Source organism: Corythoichthys intestinalis, chromosome 11 (assembly GCF_030265065.1).
Source record: "Corythoichthys intestinalis isolate RoL2023-P3 chromosome 11, ASM3026506v1, whole genome shotgun sequence".
Taxonomy (NCBI): domain Eukaryota; kingdom Metazoa; phylum Chordata; class Actinopteri; order Syngnathiformes; family Syngnathidae; genus Corythoichthys; species Corythoichthys intestinalis.
This window is the reverse complement of record NC_080405.1, coordinates 57,235,973-57,256,348: the sequence shown is the minus strand read 5'-3', so window position 1 is coordinate 57,256,348 and position 20,376 is coordinate 57,235,973. Positions and strand designations below refer to the sequence as shown.

The 20,376-nt window shown below is 44.6% G+C and overlaps 1 protein-coding gene across 1 annotated transcript; it reads right to left on the bottom strand.

Moving 5' to 3' along the window:
- Positions 1-9,451: 9,451 nt before the first annotated feature.
- On the bottom strand, positions 9,452-19,651 carry si:ch211-132p1.2 (proteinase-activated receptor 4). The gene is made up of 2 exons (XM_057850727.1): positions 18,492-19,651; positions 9,452-14,198 (listed from the first exon to the last, which is right to left on the bottom strand). The coding sequence occupies exons 1-2, from the start codon at positions 18,619-18,621 to the stop codon at positions 13,159-13,161; spliced, it is 1,170 nt and encodes a 389-aa protein (XP_057706710.1). The 5' UTR covers positions 18,622-19,651; the 3' UTR covers positions 9,452-13,158.
- Between the last annotated feature and the right edge of the window lie 725 nt (positions 19,652-20,376).

Here is a 20,376-nt window from a genome sequence, read left to right as displayed (position 1 = left end):
TCAACAGGAAGTGACCCGCTATCACAACCATCACAGCTAAGCTACCATTACAGTTTCTTCATAAATTGCATTTTCTTATTTTGAAAGCAACTCCGGTTCATCCTTCACCCTCACTAACAGCCAAAGAAATTAAACCCAAATGTCCCTAAATGAACTGATATGACCAGGCCACGTCCCCAAAATGTCCCCAAATGACCTGATATGACCAGGCAACGCCCCCAAATGTCCCCAAATGACTGGATATGACCAGGACACGCCCCCCAAGTCACCTGATATGACTAGGAAAACCCCCAGATGTCCCCAAATGACCTGGTATGACCAGTACATGCCCCCCAAATGTTCTCTAATGACCTGATATGACCAGGCCACGCCCCCCAAATGTCCCTAAATGACCTGATATGACCAGGCAACGCCCCAAATGTCCCCAAATGACTGGACATGACCAGGACACGCCCCCAAGTCACCTGATATGACTAGGAAAACCCCCAGATGTCCCCAAATGACCTGGTATGACCAGTACATGCCCCCCAAATGTTCTCTAATGACCTGATATGACCAGGCCACGCCCCCCAAATTTTCTAATGACCTGATATGACCAGGCCACGGCCCCCAAATATCCCCAAATGACCTGATATGACCAGGCAACGCCCCCAAATGTCCCCAAATGACTGGATATGACCAGGACACGCCCCCCAAGTCACCTGATACGACTAGGAAAACCCCCAGATGTCCCCAAATGACCTGGTATGACCAGTACACGCCCCCCAAATGTTCTCTAATGACCTGATATGACCAGGCCACGGCCCCCAAATGTCCCCAAATGACCTGATATGACCAGGCAACGCCCCCAAATGTCCCCAAATGACTGGATATGACCAGGACACGCCCCCCAAGTCACCTGATATGACTAGGAAAACCCCCAGATGTCCCCAAATGACCTGGTATGACCAGTACATGCCCCCCAAACGTTCTCTAATGACCTGATATGACCAGGCCACGCCCCCCAAATTTTCTAATGACCTGATATGACCAGGCCACGGCCCCCAAATGTCCCCAAATGACCTGATATGACCAGGCAACGCCCCCAAATGTCCCCAAATGACTGGATATGACCAGGACACGCCCCCCAAGTCACCTGATATGACTAGGAAAACCCCCAGATGTCCCCAAATGACCTGGTATGACCAATACACGCCCCCCAAATGTTCTCTAATGACCTGATATGACCAGGCCACGGCCCCCAAATGTCCCCAAATGACCTGATATGACCAGGCAACGCCCCCAAACGTCCCCAAATGACTGGATATGACCAGGACACGCCCCCAAGCCACCTGATATGACTAGGAAAACCCCCAGATGTCCCCAAATGACCTGGTATGACCAGTACACGCCCCCCAAATGTTCTCTAATGACCGGATATGACCAGGCCACGCCCCCCAAATTTTCCCTAATGACCTGATATGACCAGGCCACGGCCCCCAAATGTCCCCAAATGACCTGATATGACCAGGCAACGCCCCCAAATGTCCCCAAATGACTGGATATGACCAGGACACGCCCCCCAAGTCACCTGATATGACGAGGAAAACCCCCAGATGTCCCCAAATGACCTGGTATGACCAGTACACACCCCCCAAATGTTCTCTAATGACCTGATATGACCAGGGCACGGCCCCCAAATGTCCCCAAATGACCTGATATGACCAGGACACGCCCCCCAAATGTCCCTCAATCAACAGGAAGTGACCTGATATTGTCCCCGAAATGTCATCAAATCAACCTGGGCAGGGCTAAGATCTGTATCTCCACAGAGCAAAGACCCAGAGTAATTTCTCCAGAAATTGCAGTTTCTAGTTTTGAAAGCAACTCCGGTTCACCCTTCACCCTCACTAGCAGCCAAGGATTTCTTCGTTCGGTCCCTCTGTTGAGAAACCAAGCATCCCCGGTTTTCCCCATTTTGCTTTTGCTCCCGACACCAATTTCCAGAAAGTTCCGCTGAACGCTCCGCTAAATATTCCCCTAGAAAGGCTGCCGTGATTAAACGGGATGGCATTAGCGGCCAGTTAGCGCCGGCTTTCCTTTCCGCGCCTCGCTCAGGTGCTTTTAATCCCGCCGCCTTTGTCGCCTCCATCTTTAAGACCGCGTCGTCCGTGCGCCGTAAAAAAAAAGAAGAAAAGTTTTTTACTAATAAGGCCCAAAACTTTGGAGAATCAAGATCAAACTGGGGCCAAAGACAAAGAGATGAGAGGCAGAAAAAAAGTCGTCCTTCAAAGAATGTGGAAAGAAAGTACAGTGGGAATGTATAATAGCGGGCAGGTAACGGGAAGGCCAAATGAGCAACGGAGCCCTTGTCATGCGCTTCACGCACGCAATGACGACAACTCAAATGTTTCACCGTTTTGGATCGTCTTCAGACGGATATTCATATAAAAAACTATGAACTGCCATTTCTGGAGAAATTACAATGGGGCTTTGATACCAATCTAAGACCCACCCAGGTTGATTTGGGGACATTTCGGGAACAATTCCTTTTGATTTGTGGACATTTGTGGGACACATCCTATTGATTTCAGGTAACTTCCTGTTGATTTGGGGGCATTTAGGGGACACGTCCTGTTGATGTCAGGTCACCTCCTATTGATACGGGGACATTTGGAGGACACATCCTATTGATATCGGGTCACTTCCTGTTGATTTGTGGACATTTCGGGGGACACTTCCTATTGATTAGGGGACATTTGGGGCACACGTCCTGTTGATATGGCTGACAATTAGATATCAGGAACTTCCTGTTGATTTGAGGACATTTCGGTGGACATGTCCTGTTGCTATCAGGTGACTTACTGTTGATTTGAGGACATTTCATGGGACATGTCCTGTTGCTATCAGGTGACTTACTGTTGATTTGGGGACATTTTGAGGACAATTCCTGTTGATGTCAGGTCACTTCCTATTGATATGGGGACTTTTGGGGGGGACACATCCTATTGATATCGGGTCACTTCCTGTTGATTTGGGGACCTGTCCTGTTGATATCAGGTCACTTCCCGTTGTTTTGGAGACATTTTGGGGTCACTTCCTGTTGATTTGGGGACATTTGTGGGACATGTCCTGTTGATTTCAGGTCACTTCCTGTTGATTTGGGGCATTTGGGCGACACGTCCTGTTGATATCGGGTCAATTCCTGTTGATTTGAGGACATTTGCAGGAGACTTCCTGTTGATGTCAGGTCACCTCCTATTGATATGGGGACTTTGGGGGGGACATCCTTTTGAGTTGTGGGACACGTCCTATTGATATGAGTTACTTCCTGTTGTTTTGGGGGCGTTTAGGGGACATGTCCTGTTGATGTCAGGTCAATTCCTGTTGATATGGGGACATTTGGGGGGATACATCCTATTGATATCGGGTCACTTCCTGTTGATTTGGGGACATTTGTGGGACATGTCCTATTGATATCGGGTCTATTTTCTGTTGATTTGGGGACATTTCATGGACACTTCCTGTTGATTTGTGAACATTTGGGGAAATTTCCTGTTGATATTGGGACACTTCCTATTGATTAGGGGACATTTGGGGGACACGTCCTGTTGATGTCGCAGACAATCAGATATCAGGTCACTTCCTGTTGATTTGAGGACATTTCGGGGGACATGTCCTGTTGCTATCAGGTGACTTACTGTTGATTTGAGGACATTTCAGGGGACATGTCCTGTTGCTATCAGGTGACTTACTGTTGATTTGGGGACATTTCGAGGACACTTCCTGTTGATGTCAGGTCACATCCCGTTGATTTAGGGACCTGTCCTGTTGATATCAGGTCACGTCCCGTTGATTTGGAGACATTTTGGGGTCACTTCCTGTTGATTTGGGGCATTTGGGCGACAAGTCCTGTTGATTTCAGGTCACTTCCTGTTGATTTGGGGCATTTGGGCGACAAGTCCTGTTGATATCGAGTCAATTCCTGTTGATTTGAGGACATTTGCAGGAGACTTCCTGTTGATGTCAGGTCACCTCCTATTGATATGGGGACATTTGGGGGGGGACATCCTTTTGAGTTGTGGGACACGTCCTATTGATATCAAGTTACTTCCTGTTGATTTGGGGGCATTTAGGGGACATGTCCTGTTGATGTCAGGTTAATTCCTGTTGATATGGGGACATTTGGGGGGATACATCCTATTGATATCGGGTCACTTCCTGTTGATTTGGGGACATTTGTGGGACATGTCCTATTGATATCGGGTCTATTTTCTGTTGATTTGGGGACATTTCATGGACACTTCCTGTTGATTTGTGAACATTTGGGGAAATTTCCTGTTGATATTGGGACACTTCCTATTGATTAGGGGACATTTGGGGGACACGTCCTGTTGATATCGCGGACAATCAGATATCAGGTCACTTCCTGTTGATTTGAGGACATTTCGGGGGACATGTCCTATTGCTATCAGGTGACTTACTGTTGATTTGGGGACATTTCGAGGACACTTCTGTTGATGTCAGGTCACTTCCTATTGATATGGGGACTTTTGGGGGGACACATCCTATTGATATCGGGTCACTTCCTGTTGATTTGGGGACATTTGGGGGACATGTCCTATTGATATCGTGTCACTTCCTGTTGATTTGGGGACATTGCGGGGACACGTCCTGTTAATATCGGGTCTATTTTCTGTTGATTTGGGGACATTTCAGGGACACGTCCTGTTGTTTTGTGGAAATTTGGGGAAATGTCCTGTTGATATTGGGTCACTTCCTGTTGATTTGGGGACATTTCCAGGATGCTTCCTGTTTATGTCAGATCACTTCCTGTTGATTTAGGGATATTTTCGGGTCACTTCCTGTCGATGTCAGGTCACTTCCTGTTGATTTGGCGACATTTCTGGGACACTTCCTGTTCATATCAGGTCACTTCCAGTTGGGTTGATTTGGGGACTTTTGGGGGACATGTCCTGTTGATATCAGGTCACTTCCTCTTCATTTGGGGACATTTCGGGGACACTTTCTGTTTATTTGTGGACATTTGGGTGACATTTCCTGTCGATATCGAGTCACTTCCTGTTGATTTAGAGACATTTTGGAGACACTTCCTGTTGATTTGGGGACATTTTAGGGACATTCCTGTTGATTTAAGGAAATCTGGGGTACATGTCCTGTTGATATTGGGTCACTTCCTGTTGATTTGGGGACATTTCAGTGACACATCCTGTTGATTTGTGGAAATTTAGGGGACACTTCATATTGATATCGGGTCACTTCCTGTTGATTTGGGGACATTTTGGTGACACTTCCTGTTTGTGGAAATTTGGGGGAGACTTCCAACCGATATCGGGACACTTGCTGTTTTTTGGGGACATTTCAGGGACACTTCCTGTTGATTTGGGGACATTTGGGGCACATGTCCTGTTGATATCAGGTCACTTCCTGTTGATTTGGTGACATTTCAGTGACACCTCCTTGATTTGAGGACATTTGTAGGACATGCCCTGCTGATATCAGGTCACTTCCTGATGATTTGGGGACACTTCCTGTTGATACCAGGTCACTTTCTATTGATTTGGGGACATTTCGGGGACACGTCCTGTTGATTTGGGGACACTTCCTGTTGATACCAGGTCACTTTCTATTGATTTGGGGACATTTCGGGGACACGTCCTGTTGATATCAGATCACTTCCTATTTATTTGGGGACATTTCGGGGACACGTCCTGTTGATGTCGGGTCAATTTTCTCTTGATTTGGGGCCATTTCGGGGACACTTCTTGTTGATTTTCGGGCATTTTGTCATCACTTCCTGTTGATTTGGGGGGCATTTTGGGGTCACTTGCTGTTGATTTGGGGCCTTTGCAAGACAAAAATCTAATGATGTCAATCGTTTGTGCTACGTTTGCGGTGTAAAAGTTTTTTGTTTGCCTTGCTCAACTTGCATGATATCGACTTTACGACGCCGGAGTCTCGTTGGCCATATTTTTTATGTCACATAAACAGTCTTATATTTTTATTTGGAATGCATGATGAGTCTGCTTCTCAGTCATACAAGGCGACAGTCCAGCCAAACCCAACGCTGCCACCAGAGGGCAGTGTATCCTCTATCATTAAACAAAATGACGGAGCGTACCAACTCTCTCTATAACAGAGCAGTGTCCCAACAACTACCCCACAATATACAGGAAGTGACCTGTAACTAGCCCGAAATGGCAAGGGAGCGACCCAAATGAACTCTTTGGCTTCCACTGACAACAATAGACGTTAAACTGCTAGGACTGGATGGTAAGGCTCTGTGCCATTCATGGCGCTCAAAGGCCAATCCATTTTGACTGGGAGGGGCCAACAAAGCGGCCAAAAATAAACCTACCTAAGATATACTTGCCAAAATGACTTTGACTCCCCTGATCTAAACTTATGATATATATTTCGGCCTATTCAATTTTCAGAAAACCTTCCATCACAGTTGTTGTTTTTTTAAGTGGATTACGACTTATGTCACATGTCATGATGGACATGAAGATGTTCGTGTCACTTGTGATTTTTTTATTATTTTTTTTCTCAGCTCAGCATGTGTCATCATTAGCCATCTTCCTCGCAGCAAGTACATACATTATGGATGCTCCTCATCCTCATTTTCTTTTTTTTTTCTTTTCTTTTTTTTTTTGCTTCTGGTGACATGCAGTAAGCGCTCCTCGCTTGAATCCTAAAACTGGTACTTTGCTGCCATCAAGTGGCTACTGTAAATATAGCAATGCCATTCGAAGAACTGCGGATTTTTCCTGGATGAACTTGTCGTTTTTATTTTCCTCAAATTCAACTTGAATAGGGGAGGAAAGTCATATCTGAACGAGTGGAATCAGAATACTTTTTAGACACTTTATTTGCATTTTGGACTTAATCATTACTCCACATTTCTAACACCAAAACGACCGGAATTCTCCAGAGACGCAATGAAACTTTTGTTTGACACTCAAAAGATGAGCAATCGCTCAAAAATGTGTTGTTGTTTTTTGGGTGGCGGGGTGTCAAATTTATAAATGTATCTAGTCCTACAATTTTGATCCAAATCACATAATTCGTACTTCAAAATTTTCAGGAAGGGTCAAAAAAGTGGTATAAAGTTTTTGCAAAGAACGTATGGTTCTGCCAAAATGTGCCAAAAACGTTCCCATTCATTTTTAACGGCCAAAATTTCCCATTCACTGAAATCCACCCTGAAATACTCCAAAATCGACAGGAAGTGATCAATGGGAAGGGACCCTGAAATGCCCCCAAAATCAATAGAAAGTGAGCCGATATTAACAGGAAGTCACCCTGAAATGCAGCAGGGCCAAGAACCAAAAGTGGTATTTGCCATGTGGCAAAATGGATTTTGCCATGTGGCAATTTTTTTTTTGCCATGTGGCAAAATGGATTTTGCAATGTGGCATTTGTTGGGGGGGTATATGGAATTTTCTTGGGGTATATGGCAGTTTTGTAGGACATGCACATCCATGCCATTGACGGCCATGCTCCTCCAAATTTTCCATTCATGGCCAAAAATCACAGCCACACATTTTTCTGCCATTTAAAATGAATGGAAAATTTGGACGTGCATAGCCGTCAATGGCATAGCCTGACTTGGGTGTCCGTTGAATGTCAATGCGCTGTAATGGTAAGTGTATGGCCAAAAATCACAGCCACACATGTTTTTCTGCCATGTAAAATGATTGGAAAATATGGACTTGCATAGCCAACAATGGCATGGACGTGCATGGCCTGCAAAAAATGCCATATACCCCAAAAAAATGCCACATGGCAAAAAAAATGCCATAAGGCAAAAACCATTTTGCCACATGGCAAAATCATTTTACCACATGGCCAAAAAACATGCCTCATGGCAACAATATGCCACATGGCAAAATCATTTTTGCCACATAGCCAAAAAGATGCCACATGGCAAAAAAAAATGCCATGTGGCAAAATCAATTTTGCCATATTACCAAAAACATGCCACATGGCAAAATCCATTTTGCCTCATGGCCAAAAAAATGCCACATGGCAAAATCAATTTTACCACATGGCCAAAAAAAAATGCCACATGGCAACAAAAAATCCACATGGAAAAATAAATTTTACCACATGGCAAAAAAAAATGCCACATGGCAAAATCCATTTTACCACATTGCCAAAAACATGCCACATGGCAAAAAAAAAAATCCACATGGCAAAATCCATTTTGCCACATGGCAAAATCAATTTTACCACATGGCCAAAAAAATGCCACTTGGCAAAAAAAAATCCACATGGCAAAATCAATTATTGCACATGGCCAAAAACATAGCACATGGCAAAAAAAAAAAAATGCCTCATGGCAAAATCCATTTTGCCACATGGCAAAAAAAAATGCCACGTGGCAAAATGCATTTTGCCACATGACAAATACCACTTTTGGTCCTCGCTGTCTCTCCATTTAGGGGCAATTTGAGGAAGTTTAATGACCAGCAATGGTGAGAAGTTACTCAAAAAATAACACTACCGCTTTTGTCCACCGGCGTCGCTAAAATCTACCAAAACTGAAAATACATAGTGTTGCTTTAATGTAGGTTTTTTTCAATTGATTTAGTATAGAAAATGTTACAGAGTGCGTTTTCGAGTATCGAGTTAAATATTATAGCACGGTGACGACCGTACCTCTGACAGGATGCGGGAAATGATGATTTAAGAGGCGCCGACGAGGATGAAATTAGAACTTTATGAGCTAGCCCGTCCGCGCTGACATTTATACGAGCGGCGTGATTTATGTTTACCGGCGGGCCACGCGATAAATAACAAATAACTCAACAATAAACAAAGTAGGAAGTGGGGGAGGCGTGGAGGTTCAGAGGTGAAAAGCGTGCGGCGCGCAGAGCGATGATACATGGAGGAATAAATCATCAATTAATGGCTGCCAGCAGGAGACAGATGCTCATTTCCTCTTTGCAGCTGTTGTCATTTGCACATAAAATGACTTTTTTTGGTGAAAGTTTTTATGATGTTTGTTTCACTATTTTGGTTGTTTCTATATATATAGTACAGGTAGTCCGTTCTTACGCTGGCGACGCAACCCGAATTTCCGCGTAAATCGCAATTAAACCTTTAAGTACCCCAAAATAACTATCCAATAAGTCCAAAAGTACTGTATTTTGTATAATGATTATGAAGTCTATGGTCAGCTTCTCAATCATACAAGGCCACAGTCCATCCAGCCCCAACGCTGCCACCAGAGGGCAGTGTATCATCCATCATTATACAAACTACAATACTTCTGGACTTTTTGGATGGTTATTTGGGGTACTTAACGGGTTCATTCCGACTTACAGCGGTATGAAAAAGTTTCTGAACTTTTTGGAATTTCTCACACTTCTGCATAAAATGATCACCAAATGTGATCTGATTTTTGTGAAAATCACACAGATGAAAAAACTGTGTCTGCTTTAACTAAAACCACCTTGCAAACGATGACAAAAGGGGGAAAAATAAGTAAGTGAACCATCACATTTAATATTTTGTACGCCCCTTTGGCACCATAACGTCAACCAGACGCTTCCTGTAGCTGCAGATCAGTCTGGGTCATCAATGAGGACCAATCTTGGCCCATTCTTCTCTACAAAACTGCTGTAGTTCAGTCACATTCCTGGGATTCGGCATGAATCGCTGTCTTTAGGTCATGCCAAAGCATCTCAATGGGGTTCAAGTCTGGACTTTGACTTGGCCACTCCAGATTGTGCAATTTGTTCTTCTGAAGTTGATTTACTTCTGTGTTTTGGATCATTGTCTTGTTGAAATATCCATCCTCTTTATAGCTTCAACTGTCTGACACACTGCCTCAGGTTTTCCTGCAAAACATCCTGATATTTTTTTTTAATTCATTCTTCCATTAATGATTGCAAGTTGTTCAGTCTCTGAGGCAGCAAAACAGCCCCAAATCATGAAGTTCCCTCCACCATGCTTCACGGTGGGGATGAGGTGTTAATGTTGGTGAGCTCTTCCATTTTTCCTCCACACTTGATGTGTGTTACTCCCAAACAATTCAACTTTGGTTTCATCAGTCCACAATTTTTTTTGCCAAAACTTCTGTAGAGCGTCCAAGTGCCTTTTTGCGAACATTAATTGAGCAACAATGTTTTTTTTTAGACAGCAGTGGCTTCCGCCATAGAGTCCTCCCGTGAAGATCATTCTTGGCCATAGTTTTACATATAGTTGATGTGTGCATATAGATATTGGACTGTGCCAGTGATTTCTGTAATTCTTTAGCAGACACTCTAGGGTTCATTTTTACCTCTCTGAGTATTCTGCGCTGAAGTTTCAGCGTCATCTTTGGTGGACGGCCACTCCTTGGGAGAGAAACAACAGTGCCAAACACTCCATTTGTAGACAGCTTCTCTGACTGTCGTTTGATGAACATCCAGACTTTAAGAGATGGTTTTGTATCCTTTCCCAGCTTTCTACAAATCAACAATCTTCAGACAGCTCTTTTGACTGAGCCATGATGCACATCAGACAATGCTTCTTGTCAAGACAATTCTTACCAGGTGTGTGTTTTATAGTGGGCAGGGCAGCTTTAAACAACTCATCAGCAATTGGGCACACACCAAGGTCGGCCCAACCTATACACAGACTATGCAACTGCTTAGGGCCCCTGACCACTAGGTGGCCCTAAATCTGGAAACCTCATTTTATACGTTGTTAATAGAGCATCGTTAATAATGTGGTGCTCATTGCCGTTTATCCATGCAAACATCCATTTTCTTGTCATTACATGTCATTTGGGGTGAGACGTTTGAAGTATGCAGTGCAACAAAATGATTTATATACAAAATATGGACATATGCGTTGGATTGCATGTATGGGTTTCACAGTACACTGTGACGAAATGGTTGGCCAAAAATATTGGCATTATTTTGCTTAGGGTCCCCAAATGGCCTAGGCTGGCCTTGGCACACACCTGACTTAAATTGTTTGGTAAAAATTGGTTTCAATTGCTCTTTAAGTCTCCTCAGGCACAGGGTTCACTTACTTATTTTTCCCCCCTGCTGTCATTGTTTGCATGCTATCCTCATAAAAATATGAAAACTTATAAAGGTTTGGGTGGTTTTAGTTAAAGCAGACACTGTTTTCTCATCTGTGTGATTTTGACAAAGATCAGCTAACATTTGATGGTGATTTGATGCAGAAATGTGAGAAATTCCAAAAGGTTCAGATACTTTTTCATACCACTGCATGTGGAAATTCGGCGTAAGTCGTCAGCATACGAACAGAACTCATTCGTAACCCAGGGACTACATGTATCTATTTTTTTTTTTCAGATTATTTGGAGCGTAACTTCTCTATATAGTTAGCCTACGTAGCTAATTTGTCGCACCTAACCCAGTTCTAGGCCAAAATTTCACCCCCAAAAAAATGCCACCTACAGTGGGGCAAATAAGTATTTAGTCAACCACCAATGTGCAAGTTTTCCTACTTGAAAAGATTAGAGAGGCCTGTAATTCGACATGGGTAACCTCAACCATGAGAGACAGAATGTGAAAAAAAAACAGAAAATCACATTGTTTGATTTTTAAAGAATTTATTTCCAAATTAGAGTGGAAAATAAGTATTTGGTCACCTACAAAAAAGCAAGATTTCTGGCTGTCAAAGAGGTCTAACTTCCTCTAACGAGTTCTAACGAGGTTTTACTCGTTACCTGTACTAATGGCACCTGTTTTAACTCATTATTGGTATAAAAGACACCTGTCCACAATTTCAGTCAGTCACACTCCAAACTCCACTGTGGCCAAGACCAAAGAGCTGTCGAAGGACACCAGAGACAAAATTGTAGACCTGCACCAGGCTGGGAAGACTGAATCTGCAATAGGTAAAACGCTTGGTGTAAAGAAATCAACTGTGGGAGCAATTATTAGAAAATGGAAGACATACAAGACCACTCTCGATCTGGTCTCCATGCAAGATCTCACCCCGTGGCGTCAAAATGATAACAAGAACGGTGAGCAAAAATCCCAGAACCACACGGGGGGACCTAGTGAATGACCTACAGAGAGCTGGGACCACAGTAACAAAGGCTACTATCAGTAACACAATGCACCGCCAGGGACTCAAATCCTGCACTGCCAGACGTGTCCCCCTGCTGATGAAAGTACACATCCAGGCCCATCTGCGGTTCGCTAGCGAGCATTTGGGTGATTCAGAAGAGGACTCGGAGAATGTAATATGGTGAGATGAAACCAAAATAGAACTTTTTGGTAGAAACACAGGTTCTCGTGTTTGGAGGAGAAAGAATACTGAATTGCATCCGAAGAACACCATACCCACTGTGAAGTGTAGGAGTGGAAACATCATGCTTTGGGGCTGTTTTTCTGCAAAGGGACCAGGACAACTCATCTGTGTAAAGGAAAGAATGAATGGGGTCATGCATCGAGAGATTTTAAGTGAAAATCTCCTTCCATCAGCAAGGGCATTGAAGACGAGACGTGGCTGGGTCTTTCAGCATGACAATGATCCCAAACACACAGCTAGGGCAACAAAGGAGTGGCTTCGTAAGAAGCATTTCAAGGTCCTGGAGTGGCCTAGCCAGTCTCCAAATCTGTGGAGGGAGCTGAAAGTCCGTGTTGCCCAACGACAGCCCCAAGACATCACTGCTCTAGAGGAGATCTGCATGGAGGAAGGGTCCAAAATACTAGCAACAGTGTGTGAAAGGCTTGTGAAGAGTTACAGAAAACGTTTGGCCTTCGTTATTGCCAACAAAGGGTACATAACAAAGTGTTGAGAACTTTTAGTATTGACAAAATAATTATTTTCCACCATGATTTTCCAGGGCGACGCTGATCATCTTCTATTGGCGCCAGCCTTGAGTGGGCAGGCTGGGCACACGACGTCGGCTTAGAACTGAACTATCTGTCCTTCCATTATCATATGGCGAGGGTGTGACGCGGATCGTCAACTATGTCCTGTTTTTTAAACCTTAGTCGTTCATTTCCTGCATCCAGCACAAACATTCTTTCTCATGCACTCATATTTTAGATGTATTTTATTGTTGGTTACACTATGGTTTTAATATCTATCAAAAGAAGTAGGCCTGACTCCAATTAGCATGTTAGCAAAAATATCGTTTTCCTTCAATGTCCTGTTTGGAACTGCTGACAAGTGATGTCAGTTGCGCGTGGAGACAGACATCAAGGTGACTTTTGTCCTGTTCCCGGAAGAGTACGAAGAGCTGGATGCTTTGCCGGGTGTACGGGCCGGCGCGGGAGCATCGCCGCGGCAGCACAGCACGGCCTTGGCCTTGTCCCTGAAGTCGGCCGACACGTAGTAGTAGATAAAGGGGTCGACGCTGCTGCTGAAGGAGCTGACGGCCAAGCTTAGCGTGTACGGCACGTAGACGTCCTGGCCCAAGCCGTCCCCGTCGCCGGCATAGGTGAGGAGCAGGAGGATGTTACTGGGCAGTGCGCAGACCACAAATACCAGCAGCACCAGCAGCGTGACCCGGACGGCGCGAGCGTAACGCTCGCCCTCAGGCAGCAGGGCTCGTAGGACGCCGCAGTGGCAGAAGACGAAAACCACCGAGGGCAGGAGGAAGCCCAATGTGAACAGGGTGGCGAAGTAAGGCAGGAAGAAGCGGTCCTGCTCCCGCTGGGGCAGAGCATCGTGGCACGTTGTGATCCGGGGACGCTCCAGAGTATACGTCTGCTGCGATGACAGCAGCGGCAACATGGCCGCCAGAGTCGCCACCCACACCAGCGCCGTCATCCGCAGAGAAGTCCTCCGGCCGCGCAAGGTCTTGGCCCCAAACGGGTGCGCCAAAGCTACGTAGCGGTCCGCGGCCACAAGCGCCAGGCAGAGCACCGAACCGTACGTGTTGCCGTAGAAGACGGCGGTGACCGTCCGGCAGAAGGCCTCGCCTAGCTCCCAGTGGTTCCCTCGGAAGTGGTACACGATGCGGAAGGGCAGCACCAGCAGTAGCAAGGAGTCCAGCGCTGTCAGGTTGATGAGCAAGACGGTGGATGGCAGACGCTTGCTTTTGAAGACCAAGACCCAAAGGGCCAGAAGGTTGGCCGGGAGACCCGTCGCCAGGGCCAGGAGATACAGCGTCGGTAGGTACAACACGCTAGCCGGGGCTTGGATCTCCTCCGCTTGCTTCTCGCTCAGAACGCTCACGTTGCAGCGGACCTGCAGCCGGAAGGCCCGGAGACCTGCCACGCAGAAGACGAGATAAATGGGATTAGGCTCCAAAGACGGACGGTTGCAGGGAGATTGCTCAAAGCATTTGTCTTCCATAGGTGGAGCCACGTGAGCACTGCAAATAAGACGCTACCGCAATCCACCGTGCAGTGATGTGTCGAGCAATTCAAAGTGACTGAAGGACAGTCCCAGAAGTTTTCAGTCTGGACTGCCAAAATTCTCCGTTTTGCCTCGGTCTAAAGTAGCAAAAGTCTCAGATTTGTCTTGGTCTGGACTCATCAATGTCTCGGTCTGGTATCAGTCTCGACTCCCAAAATTCTCAGTTTTGACATGGTCTCAACTCCCAAAAGTCTCGAGCTTTTCTTGGTCTCGATTCCTAGAAGTCTTGATCTCGTCACGGTGTCAACTCTCAAAAGTCTCGGTCTTGACTCCTGAAAGGTTAAAATTTGTCTTGGTCTGGACTCATTAATGTCTCGGTCTGGTATCGGTCTCAATCCCTGAAATTTTTAAGTTTAATCTCAGTCTTAACTCCCAAAAGTCTCGATCTTGTCTCGGTCTCTAGTCCCAAATGGCACAAGTTGGTCTTGGTCTCAAAAATGTCTTGGTTTGGTACAAGTCTCAACTCCCAAAATTCTCAGTTTCGACTCAGTCTGAACTCCCAAAAGTCTCCATCTTGTCTCTGTGTCAACCCTCAAAAGTCTCGATGTTGTCTCGGTCTCGAGTCCCAAAAGGCTCAAATTTGTCTTGATCTGGACTCATTAATGTCTCGGTCTGGTATCGGTCTCAATCCCTGAAATTTTTAAGTTTAATCTCAGTCTTAACTCCCAAAAGTCTCGATCTTGTCTCGGTCTCTAGTCCCAAATGGCACAAGTTGGTCTTGGTCTCAAAAATGTCTCGGTTTGGTACAAGTCTCAACTCCCAAAATTCTCAGTTTCGACTCAGTCTGAACTCCCAAAATTCTCCATCTTGTCTCTGTGTCAACCCTCAAAAGTCTCGATGTTGTCTCGGTCTAGAGTCCCAAAAGGCTCAAATTTGTCTTGATCTGGACTCATTAATGTCTCGGTCTGGTATCAGTTTGGAGTGCCAGAAGTCTCAGTTTTGTCTCTATCTCGAGTAGCAAAACGCTAAAATTTTATCATCAATGTCTCGATCTGGTATCAGTTTCGACTCCCAAAATTCTCAGTTATGACTTGGTCTCGACTCCCAAAAGTCTCGATCTTGTCTCAGTCTTAACCCTCAAAAGTTTTGATCTTGTCTCTGTCTCGAGTCCCAAAAAGCTCAAATTTCTCTTGGTCTGGACTCCCAAATGTCTTGGTCTTGTCTCAATTGTCAACTGTCAAAAGTCTTGATCTTATCTCGGACTGAAAACGTGAAAAGCTCAAATTTGTTATGGTCTGGACTCATTAATGTCTCGATCTGGTATCTGTCTCAATTCCTTAAATTTCTCAGTTTTATCGCAGTCTCGAGTCCGCAAAGGCACAATTTGGTCTTCGTCTCGCAAATGTCTTGGTTTGGTACCAGTTTTGACTCAGAAAATTCTCAGTTTTTACTCGATCTCATCTCCTAAAAGTCTCGATCTTGTCTTGTTGCCAGTTCTCAAAAGTCTTGATCTTCTCTCAGTCACGATTCCTAGAACGATTCCTAGAAGTCTTGAAGTTGTCTCGGTGTCAACTCTCAAAAGTCTCGATCTTGTCTCGGTCTTGACTCCTGAAAGGCTTAAATTTGTCTTGGACTGGACTCATTAATGTCTTGGTCTGGTATCAGTTTCAATCGCTGAAATTTCTTAGTTTCATCTCGGTCTTCACTCCCAAAAAGTCTCGACCTTGTCTTGGTCTCTAGTCCCAAAAAGCACGATTTGGTTTTGGTTTCAAAAATGTCTCTGGTGCCAGCCTCAACTACCAAAATTCTCAGTTTTGACTCCTAAAAGTCTTAATCTTGTCTCTGTGCCAACTCTCATAAGTCTCAATATTGTCTCGGTCTCAAGTCCTAAAAGGCTCAAATTTGTCTTGGTCTGGACTCCCAAATGTCTTGATCTAATCTTGGTCTCAAGTCCCAAAAGGCACGATTTGGTCTTGATTTAAAAAATGAGTCGGTTTGGTACCAGTCTCGGCTACCAAAATTCTTGGTTTGGACTCAGTCTCGACTTCTAAAAGTCTTGATCTTGTCTCTTTGCCAACTCTTAAAAGTCTCAATCTTCTCTCGGTCTCGACTCCTAGAAGTATAGATCTTTTCTCGGTGTCAACTCTCAAAAGTCTTGATCTTGTGTCGGTCTCAAGTCCCAAAAGTCTTGATCTTGTCTCGCTATAATTTGTGTTGATCTGGACTTCCAAGTGTCTTGATCTTGTCTCGGTCTCAAGTCTTAATAGGCTCAAATTTGTCTTGGTCTGGACTCCAAACGTCTTGGTCTCAACTCTCAAGTCTTGATCTTCTCTCGGTCTCGAATCCTAGAAGTCTTGATCTTGTCTTGGTGTCAACACTCAAAAGTGTTGATCTCAAGTCCCAAAAGGCTCAAAATTTTCTTGGTCTGGACTCATTAATGTCTCGGTCTGGTATCAGTCTTAACTCTCGAAATTCTCAGTTTTGCCTCAGTCTGGACTCGTAAAAGTCTTGATTTTGTCTCGGTGTGAACACTCACAAGTCTTGATCTTGTCTCGCACAATTTTTTCTTGATCTTGTCTTGATGTCAACTCTCAAAAGTCTCTACCTTGTCTCACACAGATTTTTTTGGTCTTGACTTCCAAAAGTATTGATCTTGTCTCGATGTCAACTCTCAAAAGACTCACTCTTGTCTCAGTCTCGAGTTGCAAAAGGCACAAATTTGTCTTGGTCTTGACTCCCAAATGTCTTGATTTTGTTTTGGAGTCAACTCTCAAAATGCTCGATTTTGTCTCGGTCTCTAGTTCTAAAAGTCTCGATCTTGTCTCGGTGTCGAGTCCCAAAAGGAACAAATTTGTCTTGATCTTGACTCTCAAATGTTTTGATCTTGTCTTGGTGTCAACTCTCAAAAGGTCCGATTTTGTCTAGGTCTCGACTCCTAAAAGTCTTGAGCTTGTCAAGGTCTCAAGTCCCAAAAGGTTCAAATTTGTCTTGGTCTGGACTCATTGATGTCTCAATCTGATATCAGTCTCAATTCTGAAAATTCTCATTTTTGACCTGATCTCGTCTCCCAAATGTCTTGATCTTGTCTCGGTATCAACTCTCAAAAGTCTCTATCTTCTCTGTCTTGAGTCCCAAAAGTCTCAAATTTATCTTTGTCTCGACTCATTTATGTCTCGGTCTGGTATCTGTCTCGACTCCCAAAGTTCTCAGTTATTTCTCGGTCTTGAGTCCCAAAAGGCTTGATTTGGTCTTAGTCTCACAAATGTCTTGTTCTGGTATCAGTCTCAATTCCTGAAAATTCTCAGTTTTGACTTGGTCTCGCCCCCCAAAAGTCTTTGTTGTCTCGGTGTGTAGTCTCAGTCTCGAGTCCCAAAAGTCTTGATGTCGTCTCTGTGTCTAGTCTCAGTCTCGAGTCCCAAAAGGCACAAATTTGTCTTGATCTTGACTCCCAAACGTCTTGATCTTGCCTTGGTGTCAACTCTCATAAGTCTCAATCTTGTCTCTGTCTCAAGTTTTGATCTTGTCTCGCACAAATTTGTCTTGATCGGGATTTCCAAATGTCTTGATCTTGTCCCGGTGTCAACTCTCAAAAGTCTCGATCTTGTGACCGTCTCAACTCCTATAAGGCTCAAATTTGTCTTGGCCTGCACTCATTAATGTCTCGGTCTGGCATCAGTCTCAATTCCTGAAAATTATGTTTTGTCACGCTCTCGACTCCCAAATGTCTTGCCCTTTCTTAATGCCGACTACGAACTAAAGTATGTACATGTCTAGGTCTGGACTCTCAAATGTCTCTCTTACCTGGCGTCACTAATGGCTCCCGCAAAGCTAGAACACGTATATTCGTCGAGACCAGCAATGAGACCACGGCTAGACCTGATGAGTTCCAAAATTAAAATGCTTCCTGTTTTAGCCCTACAAAGACCAAAGCATATCATGGTCTTGGGACAACCAGAGACCAGAATGTGTGTCCCTGTCAATGATTAGAACTGCAAAGCCAGAATGCATATCGAGGTCATGAAGTCTGAGCACATTCTTGCCTAGACCTACAAAAACCTGAATGTGTTTCAGTCTTTGTACCAACCACATAGCTTCTTTCTGGCTAACATGGATCTTATATTTCAAGCAAAGGAATTTTTCAGCAAGCAAGTTGAGTCGTGTTTGACTTTGTGGGAAAGAAGCAAATGATGGAAGCGTCAACTCACGCATAGACATGCCAGAACATTCCTCAGTGACATTGGGGTACGATGACACGCCGAGGACAGTACACAGCAGCCAGACCAGACACAAAAGCGGCGCCCATGACCACTTCTTTCTTCTGCTCCAGAAACTCATCTTCTTGTTTTTCTTCTGGTAGTCACTAGGTCTAGTTCAAGGCGAGGTCTGACACGTTCCAGATGCGGAGGACTTGACATCTGGGGAGGCGCCGTGCATGATGGGTAGCGAGCTAACGATCCGAAGAGAGCTGACGGCTGCACATGTGTGGAAAGTATGTGGCCCATTTCCTGTTTAACATCACTGTACGGTCCTGATAAGAACACTTCCTGTCTGCGGTTGCAACGCTCTCGTTGCCATGGTGACTCAGTGTTCTGACCAAAATGTGCGGGATGATCATGTCTCAAAACCCGAGAGGTCTATTGACATCAATGGCAGGCAGCCATTCAGAGAAAAAGATTTGTCTTGGCTATCTGATCACATCAAGTGTTTGCTTACTCCTGATTGCGTTTTGCGTTCTTTTATATGTATTAAAAACTTGAATAGATTCTTCCTCATAGATATCATATATAAGGCTAGATGTCTTGTGCGCACTGTGAACCTATGGGGACATGCGTTTTCACTCCTCAGCTAATTCTGCTGGATTGCAAATGTTCCTTCTCATACTACAATTATTGACATGCAATTGTAAGTTTTGATAACTTTAACCTGAAAACATAGTCAACACCATTGATAGCATGGGTCATCGATGATTCTCATGCATGCATATGTTGTTTTTTTTATTGGTATGGTAAGCAGGCACCATCCATTCGTGCTAGCTTAGCCACTCCGGAGCCCTGAAACTAACAAATAACGAACAAACTGCACGGAATTTGTTGAATTCAACTCCACCGACTATTTAAACCCCCTCTAACTTGAAGATTAAGCCTTACGTCAAAAATTCTGAACTTCCCCTTTAAATACAATGATGGGATGTACATTTTCTGCCTCCAAATCGACAGGAAGTGACCCAGAAATGCCCCAAGACCAAAAAAAGTGACCCAGAAACCCCACAATCAAGAGGAAGTAACCCAGAAATGTCTCAAAATCAACAGAAAGTGACCTGTAAATGCCCCAAGATGAACAGGAAGTGACCCAGAAACCCCCAAAATCAACAGGAAGTCACCCAAAAATGCCTCAAAATCATCAGGAAGTGACTCGTAAAGGCCCCAAAATCAACAGGACGTTACCCAGAAATGCCTCAGAATCAACAGAAAGTGACCTGTAAATGTCCTAAAATCAACAGGAAGTGACCCAGAAATCCCAAATTGACAGGAAGTGACCCAGAAACCCCAAGATCAACAGGAAGTGACCCAGAAATGCCCCCAAATCAACAGGAAGTGACCCGTAAATGTCCCAAAATAACAGGAAGCCACCCGTAATTGTCCCTAGATCAACAGGAAGTGACCCGTAAATGTCCCAAAATCAACAGGAAGCGACCCGTAATTGTCCCAAGATCAACATGAAGTGACCCACGAACCTCAAAATCAACAGGAAGTTACCCAGAAATGCCTCAGAATCAACAGCAAGTTACCCAGAAATGCCTCAGAATCAACTGGAAGTGACCTGTAAATGTCCTAAAATCAACAGGAAGTGACCCAGAAACCCCCAAATCGACAGGAAGTGACCCAGAAACCCCCAAATCAACAGGAAGTGACCCAGAAATGCCCCAAAATCAACAGGAAGTGACCCAAAAATTTCCCAAAAACAACAGGAAGCAACCCGTAAATGTCCCACAATCAACAGGAAGCGACCCGTAAATGTCCCAAGATCAACAGGAAGTGACCCAGGAATGCCCCCTCAATCTCCTATGTTGATGTAGTAAATTTTCTGCAC